The 22,825-nt window shown below is 51.8% G+C and overlaps 1 protein-coding gene across 3 annotated transcripts; it reads right to left on the bottom strand.

The window, feature by feature from the left end:
* Positions 1-8,499: 8,499 nt before the first annotated feature.
* Positions 8,500-22,607, bottom strand: HJURP (Holliday junction recognition protein). Of its 3 annotated transcripts, none has more exons than XM_017666938.3 (9): positions 22,470-22,607; positions 22,166-22,232; positions 19,747-19,802; positions 18,189-18,282; positions 16,484-16,548; positions 15,111-15,203; positions 13,813-13,891; positions 10,261-11,819; positions 8,500-8,770 (listed from the first exon to the last, which is right to left on the bottom strand). In XM_017666938.3, the coding sequence occupies exons 1-9, from the start codon at positions 22,563-22,565 to the stop codon at positions 8,729-8,731; spliced, it is 2,151 nt and encodes a 716-aa protein (XP_017522427.3). In that variant the 5' UTR covers positions 22,566-22,607; the 3' UTR covers positions 8,500-8,728. The 3 variants fall into 3 exon arrangements, with proteins under 3 accessions (XP_017522427.3, XP_073074056.1, XP_036865633.2); XM_073217955.1 differs by lacking the exon at positions 19,747-19,802 and adding an exon at positions 19,638-19,716 and having other exon boundaries at positions 22,470-22,550; XM_037009738.2 differs by lacking the exons at positions 19,747-19,802; positions 22,166-22,232; positions 22,470-22,607 and adding an exon at positions 19,309-19,495.
* Positions 22,608-22,825: the final 218 nt, after the last annotated feature.

Genomic DNA, 22,825 nt, shown 5'->3' with positions numbered 1-22,825 from the left:
TGTAGCTCGGGGTCTGTTCTGGGTCATGCGTCCCTCTGCCCCTGCCCACTCTCCCTGGGGTCCTGTCTCCACTCTCCTTCTTCCTCCCCTGTCCCCCTGCTGTCCCTACCCTCTCCCCAGCCCCCAGCTGGCTCTTCTGACCTCACACCAGCTGCCTTGCCATCCCCCTGGGGCCCCAGCAGGCCACAGGGGTTCTCTGTGCAGTAGGGGCTGGGGGTGGAGGAGGGCAGGTCACCCTCTCTGCCTTCCCCCTGCTGACCCTGCCCACCCCCTGGTCCCACAACCTCTCCCCCGACCCCACAGTGTTTGAGCATGGGCATCACCTTGGCTACCATATTCACCATGCTGAGACTTGCCAACGAAGCCAGGATGAGCCAGGTGATTGGTGGGGGTACATGTCCCACTTGGGCCTATGGGTCTGGCCCAGTCAGGGGCTGGAGGGGGATCTGGGCTGCAGGTGGAGGGGGTGTTGAACAGGAGGTGGGCTGTTCGCTTATTCCCAAGCGTTTGCTCTGTTTCCTACTCTGTGTGTGGCCTCTGATTGGCTACAGGGGACAGAACCGTGGTGGGTGCTTTTAGGAGACCATGGCTTTAGGGAGCTGGCACCACGGCTGGGTTTCGCTTGCTCTGCAGTTCAGCATCACAGGAGGAGACAGGACGGGGGTGATGGGGTCCACGGGAGGGGGAGGCCAGGGAAAGCGTCTCCACGTGGAGCCCGGTCTGGGCAGCTCTGCCATGCTGCTGTTCCCATCGGATCTGCTTGCCCTGGGTTTTGATTAGCTAATGGTTTTGTGGCCCCAAATCCTTGATACCTGAGAAAAAGAAAGCAAAATGTGTTTGCCACCCTCTGCATTAGAATCCCCAGGATGTAAGTAAAGAATCATATTCTAGACCCCACCCTTGACCTGTGCACGCGAACCTCAATGGGTGGGGTCTGGACACATCCATGTGTTCAGCACCCCCTGTGGGGAGTCTTTTACACACAGATGTGCAGGATAAAAAGTTAGGGAGCTAATAAAAAATTGGAAGGGCAGAGAGGGAGGGACAAAGAAGGGGATTTTTCTAGGCTGTGTTTGGCCATCTCTGTCAGCTGCTGGTGCTGAAGGGCGTGAGTGCTCCCTCCTGAGAAGGCTTTGCCCTGCCCCCTGCCCCTTGGGGCTTACTGTCTCTCCCTACGTTAGCCGGGGAGACCTTCTGCGAGATGGTGCAATGTTACCTGCGACGCCTGGAGGACAGTGTGCACCCCGTGATGACAGAGGGTCAGTTTGCTATGAAGCTGTTTCCAGTGTACCGCTATTTTGTGACTGTGTGGCAGAGGAGCGGCCACCCGGAGGTGAGATGTGCCCTTTACAGGGGGGCCCTGTGGTCCTCCCAGGTCACTATTCCCCAGCCTGTGGGTTTGGGAAGGCTGAGAGACCATCGGGTCCAGCCTCATTCCGTAAACTCCAGAGCGATGGGGACTGACTAATGAGCCAGGAGCTTGTGACACTGGACGGCAAGGGCCCTGGGGACTCCGGAAGCTGGCGTATCCCTGGCTGCAGGAGCTGCTGGCTGAGGGTGCCTGGCAGGGTGCATGCAGGCGCTCCCAGAGCGTTCTCCTAGGGAGCCATCTCCACGCCAGTGCTGGGCTGTACGGCTGTTTCACAAATGAGGGCACTGAGGCACAGAGCAGTTTAAATACCTTCCCAGGGACTTCTAAGTGACAGAACCAGGACTTGAGGGGACAGTCTGACCTTCCTGCCCACCTGTGGGCCTTGGGTAAGGCCTTAACTCCTCCCAAATTCCCCTCTGTCACATGTGCTTAATTCTGTGGATGGGTTGACCTCACCGGGCGTTGCTGGGGCTCCTGGTCCAAGGAGTCCAAAGACCCTGCTCCTGTAGTAGGTGAAGCTGGGGGTCATCAAGTCCCTGAAGCCCATGCTGAGCCTCCTCCTGCCTAATGATGACCTATCCCCCTGCTGCTGGCAGAGCACCAGGACAGCCCAGATGCTTTCTTCATCACACAGGGGAGGGTACAGGTGGGCCATGGCCATAGACCCTGTACGCCAATGCCCTTCGTGCCCTGGAGCAGCTGATGGAGGGCATCATGCAGAGGCATCTGGACCCCAAGGGCCTGCAGGAGATGGTGCATCTGAGTTGTCCAGCAGAGGGCCAGGAGCTAGGGATGGTTATCCCACACAGAAAGCTCTCTGTAGGAAAGAGGGGTGTGCGTTAGAATTGATTTGGTAATTTTATTTTGATAAAATGTCAAATTTGCTGAGAATTTGCAGGAGTCATACAAAGAACTCTTGTAGACACTCTTCACCCAGATTCACAGTTCTTAATATCTTGCCACAGTTTCTTTTTCTTTCTCTCTCTCATTAAAAATACACACACACGATTGTTGAACCATGAGAAGTGAGTGGCACACATCGAGGACAAGAACACTCTTATCTGACAACAGGACAATGATCAAAATCAGGAAATTCAGCCTTCCTGGCTCCAGAGGAGGGGTACTCACAGCTCATTTTCTGCCCTCGTCCTCAGTTCTGGGGTTGTGAGATAAGTCCCCTCAGGCCTGCCCTGCAGGTTTCCATGAGGGTGGGGGTTCTAGGTGGCGCTGCAGGGAGGGGGTGGCCACCTGCCGTGTACTCTCGCCTCTGGCTCTGCTCTTGTCCTGCCCCTGCCCAGCTCTCCTCGGGGATCCTGGTGACCTGGGCATGAAGCTGACCTTGCAGAGACCCTTCCTCACTGATCCTCAGCACCCTGTACCACTGCTCACCCTGGCCCACCCCTGCCCAGCTCTCCTGTACCACTGCTCACCCTGGCCCACCCCTGCCCAGCTCTCCTGTACCACTGCTCACCCTGGCCCACCCCTGCCCGGCTCTCCTGTACCACTGCTCACCCTGGCCCACCCCTGCCCGGCTCTCCTGTACCACTGCTCACCCTGCTGTTTGCTGTTTTTCAGCAGCTGTCCTGCAGGCGTGGCTTCAGGGAGGGAGCACCCAGCAAGGGACCGCGAGTGTAATGAAGGAATTGCACAGAGGGGCAGGGAACAGCTGGGGTGGGAAGCCCCAGGGACACCACCATTCCTCCTCTCCCAGCAGAATGGGAGCCCTAACTTCTTCCCCGCCTTGCAGACTCCTGTCAGCATTCTTTTGTGGCCTGACCCTGCAAGGCCAGTCCTGGCGCCTGACTGCTGCAGCGCTCAGGGATGGGAAGAGAGGGGGTAGTGGGTCTGGGGGGCCGAGAAAGTTCACCCTGGTCCTGCCCATCCCAGCCAGGCTCCTGACCCCAATTTCCTGCAAGGGCAGGTCCCAGGCTAGCCTGCTGAGGGCACAAAGGTGCTGCGTAAGGGGGCGAATGGGCTGCCCCTGCTCCAGGGGCTTTTATAAATACTCATGCAGCCACTCTTTAGGCTGACGGGGCTCTGGTCTCAGGTACTGTCCCAGGGCCTGCCAGCTCACCCTTCAGTGGCTTTCTGAGGCTCTTCGGGGCTGCTCTCTGGCTTAGTGAAGGAAGACCAGCCCCATCCCTCATGTGCGCCCTGTGTCAGCCTGACGCCTTCCCTGCTGTCCTGTGCCCGGCGTCCCTCTAGGCCTGCATGGCTACCATGTTTCAGCGTGTGCACTTCTGGGGCTGGAAGTCTCTGGGGAGTTCCTCAGGCCGAAGTGACACCAGCGTAGCCCAGGAGATGACCAATTTTCAGGGAACCCTGTGCTCCATACTAGTGAGGACGCTGTGGGGATGGACCTGTTGGAAGGGGAGCCTGGTGGATGGGGCTTAGGGGCTTAGGCACGGCCTGCTATCCTGTGACCCTGTGTTCACCTTCTAGACATGAAGCGTCAAGATCAATGTTGTCCAACAGAAATAGAACATAGGCAACACACCCACTTTAAATTTTCTAGTTAAGAAAAGTGAAAAAAGGTTAAACTAATCTTAGTAATAAGATTTTATTTAACCCAGTAGATCCAAATCATTATCATTTCATCATGTAATCAATATTAAAATAATTAATGTGATATTTTACATTTTGGGGGAACTGTCTTCAGAATCCAGGAGGAGTTTATTTTACACTTAATTCTGACGAGCCACATTTTCAGTGCTCCAGGGCCACATGGGCCAGCAGCTGCCACGTTGGACAGCCGTGCAGGTTGTGGACAAATGTCACCTGTCTGGGTCAGACAGAATGTAACAGGGGGCTGAAGGTCCTTACATTGCCTGGACTGATTTATTATGTGATGCTGGGATGGACACTTGCCCTCTCTGGGAAGACCCTCCCTCATCAGACAGGTGGGAACACGCTTGGTGAGCAGTTGGCCTCCAGGACCTCATCCTTCATGTCTCTGTGCATCACTTGGGTTTTGCAGACTCAGAAAAAGCCTGCTGTTCTTTATAGCTTCTTGTTAGCAACGATGACCTATGTTGGAAGTAACTTGTTAGGGATTAGAATTGCCGCATGCAACCTGGCAGGTGAGCAGGTGGATGTCTCCTGACATGGGGGAAACTTGAAGGCCATTGGGCCAGGCCCGGGTCTGGAGGGGGAGGGGATGGGGGTACAGCAGGGACCAGAGCTCAGGTGGAAGTCTCCCTCCGTGGGTGCCATCCCACTGTGCTCCCTGCCTGCCTGATTCTCACCTAGGTGTGGGAATTAGCAGATAATCCTCCTACCATAAAACCAGATTTCTCACAGGCCTTTTATTTCATGGGATGAGCATTTCCCCTGGCAATTGCTTTAGGAATTATTATGAGGCAGATATCTGCATGTCATCTGGAAAAACTGGACTTCCCAGCATTACGGAATTGTAAGTAGTGGAGACTCAATTATATTGAGTCCACGAGCTCATTTGGTGAGCTTAGTGAAACTGCCTGCGAAAAAAGCAAGCTGAACCATTGTTGCACTTTTGTGGTGGTGGTGGTGGTGGTGGTAGTGGTGGTGGTGGTGGTGCTGGTGTGTGTGTAACCAGGGCACAGAGCAATGGACAAACCTGTGGAGGGCTTTCCCGGAAGACAACCATGTGACGGGCGGGGTCCCTCCTTCCCTGTGCCTCTGCCCCCCGCCCCTCCACAAGTACTCAGGAAATGCTTTGGCCCTGATTCCTTCAGCTGATTCATGCAGCAGCGGGCTCTGTGGCTGACCCTTGAGTCCCAGTTAGAGAAGTAAAGGGGGCCCACGAGGTGACAGGTGGGTGTGAAGACACAGGTCTCCTGTTGACTTCTGACTTCAAATACAGGGGACCCCAAGTCTGCAGCTCCTGTGGGCCCCCAGCCCAGGTCAGCTTCTGGGGCCTTCCATCAGCACAGCTGCCTGGGGCGGAGGCCACGGGCCTGACCCTTTCCTCTGATGCTCACACTCAGCTCTCCAGGAGGTACAGCTGGACTCGGATGCTGCCGTCCCGAGGGCAGCCCTGGACTCCCAAAATCTTGGATACCCGTAGTCAGCACCAGCTTTTGGCTTCACCGGAAGTAATTTCCTAGGTAGTCTGGATGTATGCTGTAAAACTGACTGCTCAGAATGCCAACCCCTACCATGGTGATGCCAACCAGTTTTAAATTAGTTTGTAAGAAAAGCATTGTTCAAAAATCATCCGTGTCCTTTTCTTTCCTCTCACTGCCATACACCTCCCTTGCCACTTGCCGTGCCAATGCCTGCCTCGGTGTGGTGATGGCATCCCAGAGCCCCTTGCAGTGGGGCAAGGGAGACCGCAGTCCCAACGCCATGTCCTTCCTGCTCCCCCAGGGTGAGGGAATGCCAGACAGCCCCTTGCGCCGGAGATCTGGGTCCCTTTGTCCTCACTGGCATTTCAGTCCACCCTATGCTGAAGGTATGTCTGCTGCCAGGTGCTGGGCCGAGCAGGGAGAGGAGCCAGCTTCCAGCGGCCTCTGCCCCCCAGCCCTGGGCGCCACCCTTTAAAGGAAAGGAGGCATCTGACGGCTGACTGGGAGGCACATCATTGAGAGGACAGCAGCCCGGCTGGAGGTGCCATGGGGGCACGGGGAGGGGCAGGCGGGGCCATTCATTGCACCAGAGCCTGGTGGGGTAGGCCGGGGCAGGCACCCAGGAAGGCCCAGAACAGAACCTGGCTGAGGACCAACAGTATAAATGAGCTCCATGTCCAAAAGACAGGCAGGGGGAGAGGGAGGCGTGCAGGGAAACTTTCCTACACTCTGGCCATCAGCAGGATAGCCTCTGGTCATCCCCCAGCAGGTAAACTGTCCCCACAACTGCCACATGCAGCCACCACTCTGGGCTGCGCTGGCAGGACAGGCTGCTGTGCAGTCAGTCACCCCTCGCCAGAGGCTTCCCAGAGCAGCGGGTTCCATACCGCTGGGTGGCTCCCACGGGATAGATGGTGAAGTTATTTTTTGCCACATAATGAAGAGCGTTGCTGCTGATAGACCTGAATGGCACGGGCACAGGTGGAAGCGGGGCGCCAGTCATAGCAGGTTCTGGGGAGAGCTGTGCCCATGTACAGCCGGGCCTCTGATCCCTTCGTGCTGTGCCCAGCATTTCCAGATGGCTTATAGACCGAGGCCTGAAAATCAAAAATGTAAGATAAGAGTATTTTTGACCCCAAGACGTTAGCCTTAAAAAGTAATAGCAGAAACCAGACAAAATAAAGGACTGACCTTCCTATGTTAAAATGTAACTTCTGCAGAGTAAAATACTATGAAGTTCAGTGACAAATGAGATGGAAAACTTATTTGGGATTTATATAAAACTAGACTGTAGGTGTAATTAGACCGGCAACTGGAATGTACTCCAATCAGTTAAGAAACAAAGCAAATTAAAAACCAGTGTCATGAGAGGAACCTGGAAAAGCCAGTACCCCCAGGTAGACATGCAGAGTGCCATGCAGTTCACTCCCAAGACAGTGGCACCGACTGGGGGCAGTAACGTGGGGAAAAGGGATCTCTTCTATTGCTGGACGGAATGCAAACTGGAATAGCCATTTGGGAAAGAATTTGGCAATTAGGGAATTTGAAGTCACAGATCCATGGCTAAGTCACCACCGGGCGTGGGTCACAGGTCAGCCCACACATGCGAGAGGATCACGGCCAATGTTCTTAGCAGCCAGCACCTACGAGGATGCAGTGAGCCAGCTCCCCAGGGCTCTTCAGAGAAGACACCCTCATGCATCAGCTCCTGCCTATTGCACACACCTCTTGGTGAAAGAGTTGCAGAACACACAGGACTGAAGTATGGGAAAGTCAAGGACACCATTCTGTATGTAGTTTATGGGGTCTTTATGGGCAGGTCCTACAGGCTGGCTAGGACCTACCTAATCTCTTACACCTCGCCTTCCGTCACTGGATGGTAGAGCATCAAAACCCAATTTCCCAGCCTTTCCAGCACCGAGGCCTGGCCAGTGAGGCCTCAGCAAGGCCTGTGGGGTATGGACTGGGGTGGATGTGAACACAGAACAAGCAGTTTGGGGCAAGGGTAATTGTTTTCCCCACGAGGAAAGGCTGGGCTGTAGGCATGAGGGAAAGGTCTGGAAGAATCCCAGGGGCCTCTTTAGCCCTGGCAGAGTGTGAGCCAGCAGTCCTGCCAGCCTGTCCTGAGGATGTGAGCCCCCTGCACGGGTGAGGCTCTCTGCCAGGTTCTGAGCATCAGGCAAAGCAGGTCTTCCTGATTCCCAGGGCTCTGGCCTGACACACCTCCCTCCCCCAGATTCACATGTGGAAGCCCCACCCCAATGTGACGGTATCTGAGATGCCTTTGGGAGCTAGATGAGGGTGGGTCCTGCACAGAGATTGATGCCCTTAGGGAGACACCAGGGTGCACACTCCCCACCCCATGTACCTGGGGACACAGTGGGAAGGCAGCCATCTCCAAGCCAGGCAAGGGCCTTCACCAGTCTGATCTGACTTCCAGCCTCCAGAACTGTGAACAGTCAGTTAGCCCAAGCTTACGCACACAGGCAACATGGTCCCAGCACAAAGGTGCGGGTGGAAAGGGTACAGTATCAGTACCAGGAGAGTGGTCACCTAGGCCTGAGGACAGGAAGGAAAGGTGTGGTATTCAATCTCATCTCAAACATTTTAAAATAAAAAAACCCATGACAACTATTTACTCAGGGTGGTCGGGACGTGGGCTGAGTCACTGTGTGCTGGATATCTGAGTTTTTATTGAGAGTCACTCTGATATGCTGTCATAAAACAGCTCCAATGAAAACTAAGATGTCATGGATGCCATGTGGCTGCCCGAGTGTTCTGGGGCCATCACAGGCCTGTTTAAATACAGCAGGTTTTTTTCTGGAAACATTAAGATGTTCAGAATTATTTTTGATGGATGAGTTATATTGTTTTAATTTGCTACCTCCTAATATGGGAGATACAAAATCCCATGGTTCTGAATAAAAGACTTACACCTGTATTTGCCTGCCCATCCTATCTAGGACTTAAACTTTCATAGCAAATAATAATCTCTAACAAAATAGAAAATGGAAGAAAGAATTCTGTGTACATATCTAAACTGAATTAGGAAAATAGCCCTATAAAGGATAACATTAAAAATTTTAGTTGAGCAACTTTATTCAAATAATTTCTACACCAAGAACTCAGTGTCATCTCAGTGGAATGCATTGCACTGACATTTGCTTTGAAGGGCAGACAGGTGAAACAAGCTCTGTTCTCATATGGTTTGAAGAATTAAAACACACACGACAGAGTAAGAAAGAAGAGGCGCCACACTCCAAAATAACTTGGCTGTAGACTTCCACCTTTGAATTTTTCTGACACAAAATCACTTTTCTCTTCCATTCTGAAAGATGGGTTGCTCTTCTCTCTAGGGAAGAAAATGACAATGATTTCAGTAAAATTCGCAGAATTCCCAGTGCCAGCCACCAAAAGCTTAACTGTTTTATATTTATTTCATTGTATAGATATATTTGTGTGTCCAGTGTGGAATATGCCACCATGCTTTAAAAATACTGTCAGGAGTGTTAAAAAAAAAAAAGGCTTAAAAACTAATGGAAACCTGTAAAGCAGGCAGCGGCACCTGGCAGTAGAGTCCAGAGGCTTTCGCCCGGCCCAGCTGTGCACTGTGTGGATTCAGTTCTAAGACCCGAGCTGCGCCTCCTCCGCCTCTGCCTGCCCAATGAGCGGAACCCACTAATCAGAGGGTCACGTGGAGGTTAAGGAAGGAAGGGGTAAGGAAGGGTCCTGGGGCCTGGCGCCCAGGAGGCACTCGGTGCCAGCTGTTAAAATTCCTCATGTAGTCATAGCTCATGAAGGTTTGGTCTCTTTGCTCAGGAAATTTATGATTTAAGTAGGTAAGGAAGAAAAATAGGAAAATGGTGAAGTATGTTTATGTCATGGTTTAAGACAAACCTGGAAAAGGCCCTGCAATGATAGATGGAATCCCAGGGGAGCCAGAGGGCCCCCACCAGGCAGGCAGGGGCCGAGTGTCCTCGCAGTCCTGCCTTCCCAGGCTCATGGCCCAGCTCGAGGTGACCAGACGGGGCACCGGGAAGGAGGGTCTCAGGAGGCACCAGGTGAGGGCGGGACGCTGGGGAGGCAGGAGGGGGCTGGCATGAGGGCCCCACCATGTCCTGGTCGGCAGGCAGCCTCATGGTGTGAGCCAGCCGGGGACAAGGTGGGAGAAGGCAGAGGGCAAGCCGACGGTGAGGAACCGGTCAGAGGGGAGCTACACGAGGCTCAGGCTTAGAAGGGCGGGTACTCTGGCCAGGGCCGGGAGAAACCTCCGGGAGGGCTCTTGGGCCGAGGGCCGAGCACCTGACAAATGTGATCCTGACATGCCTCCTGTGGGAACAGAAGGAACTTGGTGCCGGGGGCAGCTTGGGGGAGGGAGAAGCTGTCTCCCAGGAGAAGGTGCTGTCCCCGGCTATGTTCAGATGGACTATGGCAATGACTGGAGTGACCGCTGGGGGCCTCCTGGTTTGGGGAAGGTGGTACGTACGGCCTCACCACCAACACGGACTCCCGAACCGGCCAAGCTGAACCCACAGCAGGTCCACCCCATCAGCAGTGTAAGAACCAGCACGCAGAACCTGGGCTTGACGACACTGAGGCATCTGCCTCTCATGTGGAAGTTTAACAAACACTGGCTTGTCCCACCCCACCTTCTCCCGTCGTAGCTGGGAGAAAGCTTTCCCTGTAAGAACATTTTCAGCTCCACATGGACGAACCTTACACATGAACATATTTTCAATATAAATGTGGATCTTAAGAGGACAGAAAAGAATTTGGGATAAAGTCTGCAAAATGAACACTTACAGAAGAACTGACACCCATATTCAACAAACAGATACGAACCTTCTCTTCCCAGTTGTGCTGTAAGCCAGGCTCCTCCCCGGGCCTTGAGAGGGCTCTGCCCGGCACACACGAAGAATCCGGGGAATTGGCCCGCTGCCCGTACATCGGAGGGTCTGACAATCGGCATCTCTTGGCGGGGGACTGATGGCCCTGACTGACAGTGAGCGCAAAGCATGGAGATGGATGAACCTCAACTGGGGTCAGACCCAGGGGACTTTCTGTGCTCTGCTGGGGGGATGATGGCAACTTACGGATGCCAGAGTGCAGATGAAATTTTCCTAAAAAGTCTTCTTTCTGATACTGAACTACACTTGCTTTGTCTAGAGACGCTCCAGTACCTAAAGGCACCTTCATCTGCACAGGGGATTTTTGACAATACTTTTGATGAAGCTTGTCAAATTTTTCTTTGATTTCACCGTAACGATCTCTTCTGATGCCCGGAGACTGTGCCCTGGGTACTGAAATAGCTTTTCTGGGTGATAGTGACTTTCTAAATATTCCGAGACTGTTCCCTTGGAAGAGGTCAGCTATCCGCTCAGAGCGGCCTAGGCCCTGCGCAGGGCCGGTCTCTGATGACAAGGGAGAGGAACCTCTCTTTGGCAGGTGACCGCCCACTTCGGGGGCTCTTGGGTCCAGGTTTTCCAAAGCTTCATTTAACCTCTTAGCTTTTGCTCTGATGGAAGGTCTACTTGGCCTGTAGGTTTCGAACCCCTGGGGGACCCCAGGGCTTGCAGGACCTCCTCTGTACACATCCATAGCCAAGGAGTAGGGCCGGTAAGCCAGGGCAGGCTGCTTCCGGGGACTCAGGCAATATTCCTGATGAAGCTTATCAAATCTGAGTTCGATCTCCCTATAATGAGTCCCTCCCCTGTCTGACAGTATTCTCGGTCTGGAAACTATTTTCACAGGAGAAATCAACCATTTTAATGTCAGATATCTATTTTCCTGATCAGGATGATGCACAGCCCTGGAGTCTACATAAGTCAGTGTCTGGGGAGCTTCCTTAAGCTCCTTCCAACTTGTATCTAATTTATGGATTTGGGGTTTGTCTGCTTCAGGAAAAGCTTTTCTCAATTTTAAACCTGTGTTATGGCCAAAAGCATCCGGCAAGTTCTTGCAGTCTCTTAGTGCTTCCACCTCTTTCACTGGCTCAGAACAGAGGGAAAGGCCGTCCTGGGAACTCCTGCGGGGCTGCCTGCCGCCTCTGCAGTACGTTTTGTTCATTCTGCTCTTGCACCGGTGCCTCCTCCTCGAGTGCCAGTTTTGAACGATGAATGTTTTGGTGGAGATGATGCACGACGGCTTCACACTCAGGAGCCGGCTCATCGAGTGTAGCATGCCTGCATAAAGGTCGCTGATCGTCACGTTGCAGATGTCGGCCTCAAAGGACTGGCTGCTTGAGAAGCTGTCACCACTGGCCCCTTGTAAGGAGAGACTATCACTTCTAGGCACAACGGCCAGGTCTGTGGAGCAAGGATGTGAAGGAATAAACTCTCTCACAGATGAAGCCGGCTTCACTGGGCTTCCAGGACTCTTTCCAGAAACACCAGCACAGTGTCCTGGAGAAAAACACACACACACAAAGGCAAAGAGGTGTTACCACTCAAAACCATCCTGATGCAGAGATCACAGAATGGAAGCTTGGATCATGACCAGAATTTCTTTTTTTAAGCGATATGAAAAACAACAAGAGAAAAACCCCACAAATATTTGGGAGTAGACTCTTCTCAGAGATTTCCTTCTGGTTCTCAAAATTAAATTTCTACTCTCCACCTGAGCTTCCCCAAAGAAGCCTTCCTTCCCCATGTGATGGCTTAGAAGTTGGTTGCCTTTTCGAAGACTAATCAGAAACCCGAAGATAATGACACTCTTCACCTACAGGGGTGGGTGGGGCAGGCTAAGACTCCTGAACACACCTCTTTATACAGCCTTGGCTTGGGCGTGTTAATTTTGTATGTACTTAATACAATGAAACCAACACGGATGGGAATAACTCTAAAAGTGATGCAGAACAGAAAAATGAACTCAACTATAAATTAGATTGATAACAACTGAAAGAGAAAACAGAACCCAAATAACATTGAACACAATTCTCAGAACATGCATCCTCAGTGGGTTATTGTCTGAGGATAAGAGCTGCTCAGAGTTCTTGAACCTTCTTTAGCAGGTTGTTGAGCAAATGGTAACAGGTGCTAAGATTCTGAAATTACTTTGTGGTGCATGGCTGGCCAGGTAAGTTACTGGTGCTGGTGACAACCGGGGGTGGAGGCAACTACGGAATCGGGGTTGGGGAGCTAAGTGCTCCAGAGCTGATGGGGACAGGTCAGCAGACACAGAGAAGCCAGAGTGAAAGGGGCTTTTTCAGGCTAAATTTGGGGTGACTTGAGCATCAAACCAAATACTGGGAAAGGATTCTAACACATGAATTAAATAAAAGCCCATGAATTCTTATTAATTCTAGAAAAGTTAAAAAAGAAAAAAAAGCATGTGGGGAGCTAAAGGAAGCAAAAAAAGGAAACAAGAAAGAAATGAAGGGAGATAGCTCTTCTTTATAGAAGAATGCCAGTGAATGCCCACAGGGGGAATGGCCGAACCACAAGAGGCCCGGCTTGCAGGCCCCAGCTCAGGCCAGTCACGACCGGGTGCTAAACCCACAGGGTGTGGGGTTTCTGGGGAAAAGGGAATCACAGGGCTTACTCACAGATGATGAAAAGGGCACTTTCACAGGGAGAAATCTGGCAGGTCCTTTCTCAGCTAGGTGCCCAGACTAAGGGAACAGACCAACGGGGTGTCCAAAGACACAATGCCACTAAGACAGTATTTTTGCCAAAAATGTTAACACAAGCTTAACCTCAAGGAAACAATCAGGTCCAAATGAGGGGCATTCTACAAGAGGGCAGGCCACCATCACTCCAGTCAGTGAGGGGAAAGGCGGTGGGCGGGACGGGAGTCCTGCGGGACCCAGGCAGCTAGCGCACGGGTGATGTCTGTGTGGATCCTGAACTGGTTAAACAAACAAAAAAGCCACAAAGGGCTTCACCAGCACAACAGGGTAAAACTGTGTTGTGTCAATATGAGATTTCTGGCATGTGCCAAATTCACTGAAGTTTTATAGGCAAATTACCCTTCTTAGGAGATGCTTGTGACGATTTAGGGGTAATACAAATGAATGCTAATACACATACACTCTGTGTGTGTGTGTATGATTAAGAAAATGTGGCAAAATGTTGACTGTTAAACATAGGTGAAAAGTGTTGATTATGAGTCCTGTTTCTGGAGATCCAAGTATTTTTAAATGAGTGGGTTGGGACACAGAGCTAAATAGCAATTAACAGGCCAGTCTCAGAAGAAAAAAGCAGTTCATTAAAAAAATTTTAACGATTTGCCTATGGAACACAGGTGTCCCTTAACAGTTTACATGGATGAAATGTGCCCAGCAAGGGAGCAGGTGTGCCCAGGTGCGGGGTGCTGTGCTCAGTGGCTGTGCTGAGCAGTGTGGCTCTCCCAGGGAGGACGGACACAGTGCACACAAGGTTTCCATGTCACACTCACCCTGGGCAGGATGGGCAGGCGAGGCCAATGCAGGGGGCAGGGTGACAGGTGTATCCTTTCCGTCTCTGAAATCAGTACACTGAAATCAAAGCGAACGACATTAACACAGGAGTTGCCAGGCGCAGACTCTGGGCGCCCCAAGATGGTTCTCCCCCAGCACCATGCCCCGCAGGGTGGTGTGAGGAGCTGCTCCCCCTCAGGCAGACTGTGCACCGAGCCTGGCAGCAGCAGTGACGAGTATACCCACAATGACAGTGGCCAGCTGGGCTCCTGGCAGTGGCGGGAAGAGGTGTCTTAGTAAAGTCTGGGAGCTTGTCCATGTGGCCTCCAGGGCATGGCACAGAGTGCCACCACTGCCCTGCGTCTGCCAGGAACTCCCAGGGGATCTGTGGCTTTTCTTCCTCCACCACTGCACTCTGACAGCAAGACCCCTGAGGGCCAGCTGGACAGCAGCAGAGGAAGCCCACCATTTCCATGAGATGGCAGAGCCCTGCCTAACCAACCCCCTCCTTCCCCGGCTGGCAGAGCACCCAGGGGGCACTACTTACTGCTTTAGGACAAAGGAGAAAGCTTCATCCAGATTCAGTGGTCCTTAGATACAGACTCTTTGCCAGTCAGCAGTATAACAAGAACACGTATGTTCCTCTTAAGTTTGCTGCTGGAGATGAATTAGTTATGCCAGAACAGGTACTTTGTAGTTATTTGGATTAAAATGTCCTTCATTTTATGAAAAGATGTTGACAGAACTTGGAAAACTAAAGAGTTGGCATCCTATGTGAAGCCCCAGATTTATCATTTTGTTCTTCAGGCCACGCTCCAGGAAGCTGGCTGCAGTGGGATGCGGAGGGCACCTGCCTGGGACAGGGCCGGAGGGGCGGCCCACCTCTGAGCGGGCGTCACCACACCTCGTGGCATGCCCATGGGGCAGGTGGGCAGTCACCCTGCCACTGCGGGCCTGGCCACACCGGGGAGGGCAGGATGGGGGAGCCTCTCTATTCATGGAGCTTAAAACCCTCCATGGGCGGGGGCCCTACTAGATCTCTATGCGCCATCCCAGAACAGAACAGTGGGTAACGGAGGGCACACCCCGCCAGCCTCCCTGATGGTGCTACCCCAGCAGACTGGAGCATTTACTCAGGATGAGAAGTCTGCAAGCCTGTGAATGAAACGGTAGGGAACAATCACCCGAACACCTCACAGGCTTAGCAGAGAGTGAATGAAACCTGATTACCTGTATCCCCAGGCATGTCTACGCTGTGAGTGAATTATATAAAGATTTATCCCGGGAAGCAGATTACCTCTAAACAGCTGTCATCTTGTAGCAGTATATCCACTTGGGTCAAGTATTTCCTTCTTAACTCATTTTTCAAAGGGCTCCGAGGCACTGCAGGCTGATACCAAAGAGAAGTCAGTATTCTGAGTTTTTGGGTATGGATAGGACTTGAAATCTGGAACAAACTGGCAAGCTCATTAATGGACACATCTGTGAAGGGAGAGTCCCTCAGTTACTCTTTCACTTCGTACTCTTAGTACAAAGCGGTCCACCTCCTCTGAAAATCCACCTGACCCAGGAGTCTGATTTTAGGGAATTTATCCAGTGGTAACAATCCAAAAGAAATTAAAAAGACAAAAAACACAAGACTGAGGAGGTTTGCAACAGCATTATTGGAACAGAATAAAAGTTAAACAATGTGAATATTTTTAAGTGAGTTCAGGACCCAACTACTAGAACTGACTCCAATCAGTGTTTATAAGAAAGGAAGTTCACTGCTTGACTCAGGAGGCAAGCCTGGTGGCCTCTGCATCCCTCGTCTGGAGAGAGGGGGTATCAACCTCAGCACTGCAGTGGGACTGAGTCAGGGACTGGGGATGCACCCAGGGGAGACACTCTGCGGGGAGGGCTGAAACCCCAGCTCTTTACTGTCAGGGCCGCCTAGCTCTCCCTCGTTCCGCCTGCGTGCACTACTTCAACAGGTACCTCTTTCCTCCTTCAGGGTCACTACCTTATTCTAGACACTGAAAGTCACACACATGTGGGCAAACTCCACACAAGCACAGTGGTTTTAGAGGAAAATCACACGCTAACCATCCCGGCAGGTGATACAGGCCAGGTAGGTTGCTCCAGCGGATTATATTGTCTGTGTTCTCATTTATCCCAAAGGAAAAGGTGAGAATCAACTCCTCTAAGGAGACAGCTGGTTCCTGGGCCCCGTATGTGCTCTGGGAGATGGATGCAGGGCAGCAGCAGCCTATGGGATCTCGTGACAACATGGGCTTTCAATGGCCCACCTGGAAATTCTTCCTAGAACACCTTCCTATGGCATCGCCTCTACAGGGAAAGACAGACTTAGAACCAGTTTCCACTCTGTGGGCTCCATCATGGGTAAGGGCAGGCCGGGAACCACAGCGAACTAGGAATGCCATCCGGTACCTACCTAAAGTCAGTAAATCAGGCTTGAACCGGGGACAGTAATGGTGGGCAAGCGTTAGACAAAAGGAATGACTTGCTGCCTTAGGGGACATGAACAGGGGACAAAGACTTCAGGGGCAGTATGAGCAAAGAGCAGCCCTCAGAAGAGGACTTAGAGAGAGGCGCAGGTAAAGGGGAAGGGCACTAGCCCCCCACCCCAAGCTCCGACTCTGCCCCTTCATTACAAAAGGCTGGTCTTACCATTAGGGCCCCAGCAACCAGGTCTTCCTGGTATAAAGTTGCATCAACATCAGTGTGGCTGGAATCTAAAAATTAAAGAGGAAGTCTTATATCAGAACTTTTAAGAAAGTTTGCATTTTTCTCGCAAGGGTGGCTTCTTTAATCACTTGAGTATGTTCTATAGTAAAAATGCCTAAGGCTTCAGGTGTGCTCCTTTAACAAGGAAACGGCCGCCTGTCACTGTCCTGATTAGTAACCCAGAGAACCCTGCAAACAGGAGTGCTCCTCAAGGGTGGGGATGGGGACAAGGGCTGCGGAGGGCCGGGGTCCCCAGGAAACGGGTGTCTTTGATGCAATCACACAGGTGTTCAGCTGCTGCAGGGGAAAAGCCAGGTGTACAGAGCTGAGGTAGATGTGGGCGTCTGCTCTGATCTGAGGTCAGGGGGCCTCCTGGGGGCAGTGAAGACTGTGGGCAGGTCAGGGATGGTCTGGATTCTGCTTTTTATCCAAAGAGCAATGGGAAGCCACTGCAGGGCTCTAAACAGAGGAGTGACATGACCAGATCTGCACATTCAAAGGTGCTGGCAGGGCAGGGTGAGCCAGGCGGTGACAGGAGCTGGTATTGTGGGGGCTCAGGGGCAGGGGGACATGAGATGGCAGGTGGCAAAGCTCACAGGACAGTGACAGTGCACGTAAGGCACGAGGGAGGGGCTGGACTTCTGGCTCATTCTACACGAGAGACAGTGAGGGCGAGTCAGCCGGGTTGATTCTTTCAGTTCAGATATGCAGAGTTCAGACAAGGTGTTCAAGAGCAGCTACTAGGCAGCCGACACATGTAGACAGTACCTGGGCTGGGAGTTCTGCCAGAGTTAGGGGCTCAGACCAATTCTCAAGAAAGGGCACTGAATGGGGATGGGAGGTGGGCTGGCAGTGGGGAGGAGGCTGAGGGGGAGGAGAACCCAGAAGGCACAGAATTTCAAGAAGCTGTAAATGCCACCTGGAGGGTGATGATAAAACCCCCACATCACAGATAGTTCCACCTTCCAGCACAGTCTGGAGCCAAACAGAACTGGCTGTGGAGGACCTGGAAGGTGAGAGCGTGGAGGCAGTGAGCGTGGCCCTTCAAGTGTGGTAAAAGGAACGCTGAGCAAAGGGAGGCAGCGGGGCCAAGGGGGCCCACAAAGTATGCTCGGTGTGTTTATGGAGAAACGTGAGCATGCTGACCACTGGTGGGGCATCCCAGGGCCTAGGAGGGGTGGGAGAGAGAAAGTGGGTGGTAGGTGGGTTTCTGGCAAACAGGCCAGGGTCCAGGCAGCAAGACGGGTGGAGGGGAGGGAGAGGAGCCCCTCCAAGAAGGGGAAAGGAGGGCGGCAGAGGCAGGAGACGCATCATGGGGGTTAGGGGCGCATACCACCATCCTCAGGGAGAACCTCCAGTCTTATTAAGGGCTTAAGATTGCATTTTATTGTTTTGCAGAAAGTTAAAAAATATCGGGTATGCGCATTCATTATTCAAGGACATTTGAGTGCTGTTCGTGTCAAGACCACGGATATGACCGAGCAGGACAGCTGCTGCAGGGAGCTCAGAAGGAAGTAACCACGCCCTCTACGCTGCTTTAGTTTTTAAAATACTCTTAGAAAAAGCCACAGTGTGGAACCTAGACTTCACATGTTATAGCAGAGACACGTGTCCCTCCCACCCGCTTTCTAGCACAGGGGCCACTCACCCACTCCCAGGACTCGTGTGCGGAGTTGCTTGGGACCTCTGGCGGGGGCTTGCTCGGGGCTGTCCTTCCTGCTGACCGTCTTCACAGGGAAGTCCTCAAAGTGTGGAAGCAGATGAAGACACACTCATGTCAGTAATGACACATTTCAAAGCCACTGTGAAGTAGCCACCCTTCCCATCTTCCTTTGCTATAGAAGTTTCACGAGGCTTCTCCTCCAGGACCTTCTGGTTAAAGGCCTCAAGACTCCCAACACATAGATGGTAGAGTTTCCCCTTAGGAAGGAACTGCTTTCTTCCCCAGTGTACCCAGAGCTGCTACTTCAAAGGCACGGTGGAAGGGCTTGACCCAGCTGCGTATGGCGGCAACATAAAACCAACACAATAGCACAGAACTGTCAGATCAGCAGGCAGAATTCAGAAATTCAAGACCCTTGGGGGGCCTTCTGTGATCTTGCGGGTGACGCCGTGCGCGTGGAGCCAGCCTGAGGGGCAGTCGGTTATTCTCTCTAGAGCCTATGCTATGCCACTGGCCTCACTAATGATCATAATCAATGTGATAAACGGGCTCTCCTCAGTGAAATTCGAGAATTTCAAGATGCCAGACTGGCTAACATCCTTTAGGAATCACCCTAGCCATGCACGAGTGCGGACATGGGTAAGGGCTGTCCCTTTAGGGTAAAGAGGGTAAAGTCAGTACCTAAATATGTGTATTATAAAGGATCACATAATACTAAAATACCATTAGCAACTATAGAAGTCAGGTTAATTTTAGGTAATTATATGTATTTCTAACACTTGTATAACTGAATGTATTATACTAAAATAATTATTCAGGAAGAAATTTGATTTCAGAATTGCTGTGAATTACTTCGGAACACTAACCCTGATGTTTCATTCTTGGGGGCAGGTACCTCAGCTGAGAAGCGATGAATAAGAGAATATCAGATTTCCTTACAAAAGTTCCTATCGCAAAAGACTCCACAGTAGGAAGACAAGCTGTTCTTACACCTACAACGAAGGTGCCAGATGCCTAGCTGCAGTCCATCAATAAATTTGGGGGAGAAAAACCCCACACCTGGGTTTTGAAAGGTAGTTTGGTAAGGAAGGGAAGTAGCACAAACCTGCATGCTACACCCTCTCCAAATTTCTCTTTTCAGAGGAGAAAAAGCATTTTTCTTTTCTAGAAGGAACTGGATTTGGTCTTTTCTGGGCCCAACAAAGTAAGCTTGCTGCTGGGGCTGAAGCTGGGCCTGGGAGAGGTCTGTCCCGTTGGCCCAGCTTTGCACGTGGGGCCCTGTTCTGAGAGCCCCTCACCCAATGGCAGAGGACAAATGGGACAGAAAGGGTGTAAGCTTGAGCATCGCATGGCTCCTCTTGCACTTGACAAGCAGAAGAAAAGTCTCTCCGGAAATACTTAAAAACAGGAAGACAGTAGTTCAGGTGAGGAAACCTGGGAACAAGTGCCCCGTGGTGGCCTCTGGAAGTTCCCACACACTCTTGTTCACATCAAATATTTCTCCATGGCAAAGCTGTCGGCAATAAAATGTGACAATAAATACCTGAATTTGTCTTTTGTTTCTTTCCTTTACTAGTCCTCCACCCCAAATTCTCAATCCTTCGGAAAAGAAATGAAATAAAAATTTAAGTAATCTCAAACGTTGATTCTGTTCTATCTGTACCCAAAGAAAACCAAAGGCAAAAGAAAGATATAATACTAAAATCAAGCCCTATTTCTGATATTCTGTTGATTTTGATCTTTGTGAAGTTAAAGGTTTAAAAAAAAAAATCAAGACTAGACAAAAATCTCTCCTACCTAATAAGCAGCAGCTTGTAAAACTGCATCAAGCTGGAGCTAAATGGCAACTAGGAGCATACATATACCAAGGCACTGTTCCCCCAAACGTACATATATTATACATATATAATATACGTAAGGTCATCTACATGCCACGTAGACAGAAAGAGTAGGTTTCCAAGGACAACCTCTCTAACCCATACAAGTGCTTTCTGAGGGCAATCTATACATTCTATGTATAAAGCAGCCCTAAGTACCGGGGTAAACACCGCATTTGGGACTCCCACCATTTATTGACTGGCTAGCAGAACCTGAGCAAGTTACTTAATCTCTTTCTAAACCTCCATTTGCTCCTAGGTAAATTCAAGTTGGTAAGAAGGGATCACTGGGTTTCAAGGCTTAAGGTGGCTGTTAATGTTACCAGCAGCAGAAACCTACAGGGTGGTCACTATCTTCCAAGATCCATTCTAAACTTTCCAGGTGCACCTCAGTACACAGCTGACTTATATATAACCCCCACCGGTCTCCTAACTCCCTGTGGGCTAAGCACTCACTAAGTTCAGTGCACAGGAGGGAGACAAGGAGGAGGTGTAGCAGCCAGCCCAGGCCACTCACCCACGTGGGGGGGGGCCAAGCTGCGCACCTGGGGGAGCGCCTATGCCTCTGACTACAGTGCGGTGTGGTTTCTCCAGAACAGTATTACTTCAGCAAATGTGCCTGGGGTCAAATCAAGGCTTTGCCACTTTGGCTAAATGACACGGGGCAAGTTCCTTACTCTCTCTGCTGTATCCTCTGCTATTCAATGACATGATTCTAAGAACAGTGCCTCCTTCTCAGGGTTGTTGAAAATCAAAAACATGGAGACTCTTAGAAGTGCAGGGCACATGGTTAGCTGCCAATACAGTCACTTCCTGCTGTCTGCTGTGTGGAATATTGGTTCTGATCCACCCCTGTGTTTTTGTGTTTAATTGAGAATTCATGCTATAAGGGCGGTCAGCCAGCATTTGGTCAGAAAGGCCTCTCCCCTCATCGGGCATCTCTCCAGGCTGAGCAACAGACCAGGGGGACCCCTGCTATCAACGGCCAGGAGCTCGTCAGAATGCAGACCTCCTGAACTCACACCTAGTATAGGCTGTGAGGGGCCCAGGAATCTGTGGCTTAACAAGCTCTACAGCCTGGGTCTTCTACATGCTAAAGTATGACTGCTCTCAAGGAGTTCAGATGCTCCAGTCACCACCCTCATAAAACTGGAGTCAGAAATCACTTTCACTCTGGAAATCAGTGGTATTTGAGATTTGAGGATTGGTTATATATCCCAGCCACTGCCTATACTTGCATGAACAGGCCATAAGAATAAAGGCTATTGATGACATCCTCAGCAATGATTCCTAAAAAGCTCTGAGTCCTGCCCTCAGGTTAGACTGTCACCAACTGACACAGACCAGAGAGTACCAGAAAGCTTGCAGCCGAACACCTTAGCTTCTGCCTTTCTTAGCTTTTCACCCAATGTATGGCTGGGTCGGCTAAAAACACAGAGAACTAAGGCTTCATTTAATTTAAGGAGCAGGTGTTAGGAACCTTTTCGTGCCTGTCTGTCCAATGCACAGCAGAACTGGATCCGAGATTTGCTTTTATCGTTATGTAATGCATTGGTAATTGGGCTGAATGGGAATGCATGAGACTTAAGTCAGTTTGTAACATCCATCATTAAACAGCGCGGTTCTTTCTCCCTATGTTCAGGTCAAATTCCAAGCACTCAGAACCTCAAGGGTGAGTCACAACGGGTCAAGAGGAATGCTCACTAGGGCCAGACACTGTTCTACGAGCTTCACTAGCACTCCAACTGTTACACCGTCCCAGCAGGTAGATATCGTCACCATCTTTCCATTTTACAGATGAAGAAACGAAGACAGCCTGACTAAAGCAACCCGCCCGAACTGCCAGGCTAAGTGGTCAGCTGGGATGCAACCTGGGCAGGGACATTTTAAACCAGCTTACATCTACATGTCTTCAGAATAGTTTTAATAAGTAATTCTGTTGAAATAATTTATAGGTTTATAATTAGTTCCTGTAAGGTACACAAGGCTTATTTTCATGGGAGAGCCGGGACAGCGTTTCAAACTAGCCACTTTTCTGTTCACACTCTTAACCGTAAATAATCAGAACGGGGGAGCACTCCGTACCCTGCGGCGTCTCGTAGGTCAGCGTGGACATGTGCACCAGCGGGGCATCCTCGAAGGGCTGGTTGTACTGTGGGGAGAGGAAGGGGGTCCTGTCAGGCCCGAGGGCCAGGGGGAGCCCCTGTCCGGGGCTGGGGAGGCGCCCGCACGAGCCTGGACGTCTGGAGACCCCGCCCCGGACGTCCCCCTCTCCAACCTCGCTTGCCCTCCCTGCCCCCACTTCCGGGGTCTTTTGCACCGCGCCCGCCGCCCCTGCGCTGGCCCCAGCCCCGTCCTCCTCGCCCCGGAGGGCCGCCGGGACCCGCACCTTCTCCATCAGCTGCTGCATGCGCCTCTGGAAGCTGCGGCGGCTGTTCCTGAGCTTCCGCAGTAGCGCGTCGTCCCCGAGACCCTCGCCCTCCATGGCGCACGGAGGCGCGCGCTGCGACGCCGGCCGGGGTCCGCACCGCCCTTCCCGGCGCGTCGTTCAAATGGCGGCTCCCGCCCCGCCTGCCCGCCCCTCGGGTTTCCCCTTGGCTGGCGCCAAGAGGCAGGGCGCCGATTGGGCCTTTCAAACAGGTTCAGCCGCTTTCCCTGCCGCTCCCGCCGGGCTTCCGGCCCCGCCTCGCCGGGCGGCCGGGAGGAGGCTCCGCCGGTGGCTCCCGCTAACTGACCGATAGCGAC

This window comes from Manis javanica, chromosome 12 (genome assembly GCF_040802235.1).
Source record: "Manis javanica isolate MJ-LG chromosome 12, MJ_LKY, whole genome shotgun sequence".
Lineage (NCBI taxonomy): Eukaryota > Metazoa > Chordata > Mammalia > Pholidota > Manidae > Manis > Manis javanica.
This window is presented reverse-complemented; position numbering and strand designations above follow the sequence as displayed.

Excerpts from the sequence above, each read along its gene's own strand:
- HJURP (XM_017666938.3), bottom strand. The coding sequence starts at position 22,565 with ATGGAGGGCGAGGGTCTCGGGGACGACGCGCTACTGCGGAAGCTCAGG. Across the intron at positions 15,204-16,483 it reads TGGTTGCTGGGGCCCTAATG|CCTGCAGTGCCTCGGAGCCC; the intron begins GTAAGACCAGCC and ends CTTTGGTATCAG. Across the intron at positions 13,892-15,110 it reads AAGATGACAGCTGTTTAGAG|TGTACTGATTTCAGAGACGG; the intron begins GTAATCTGCTTC and ends CTTTGATTTCAG.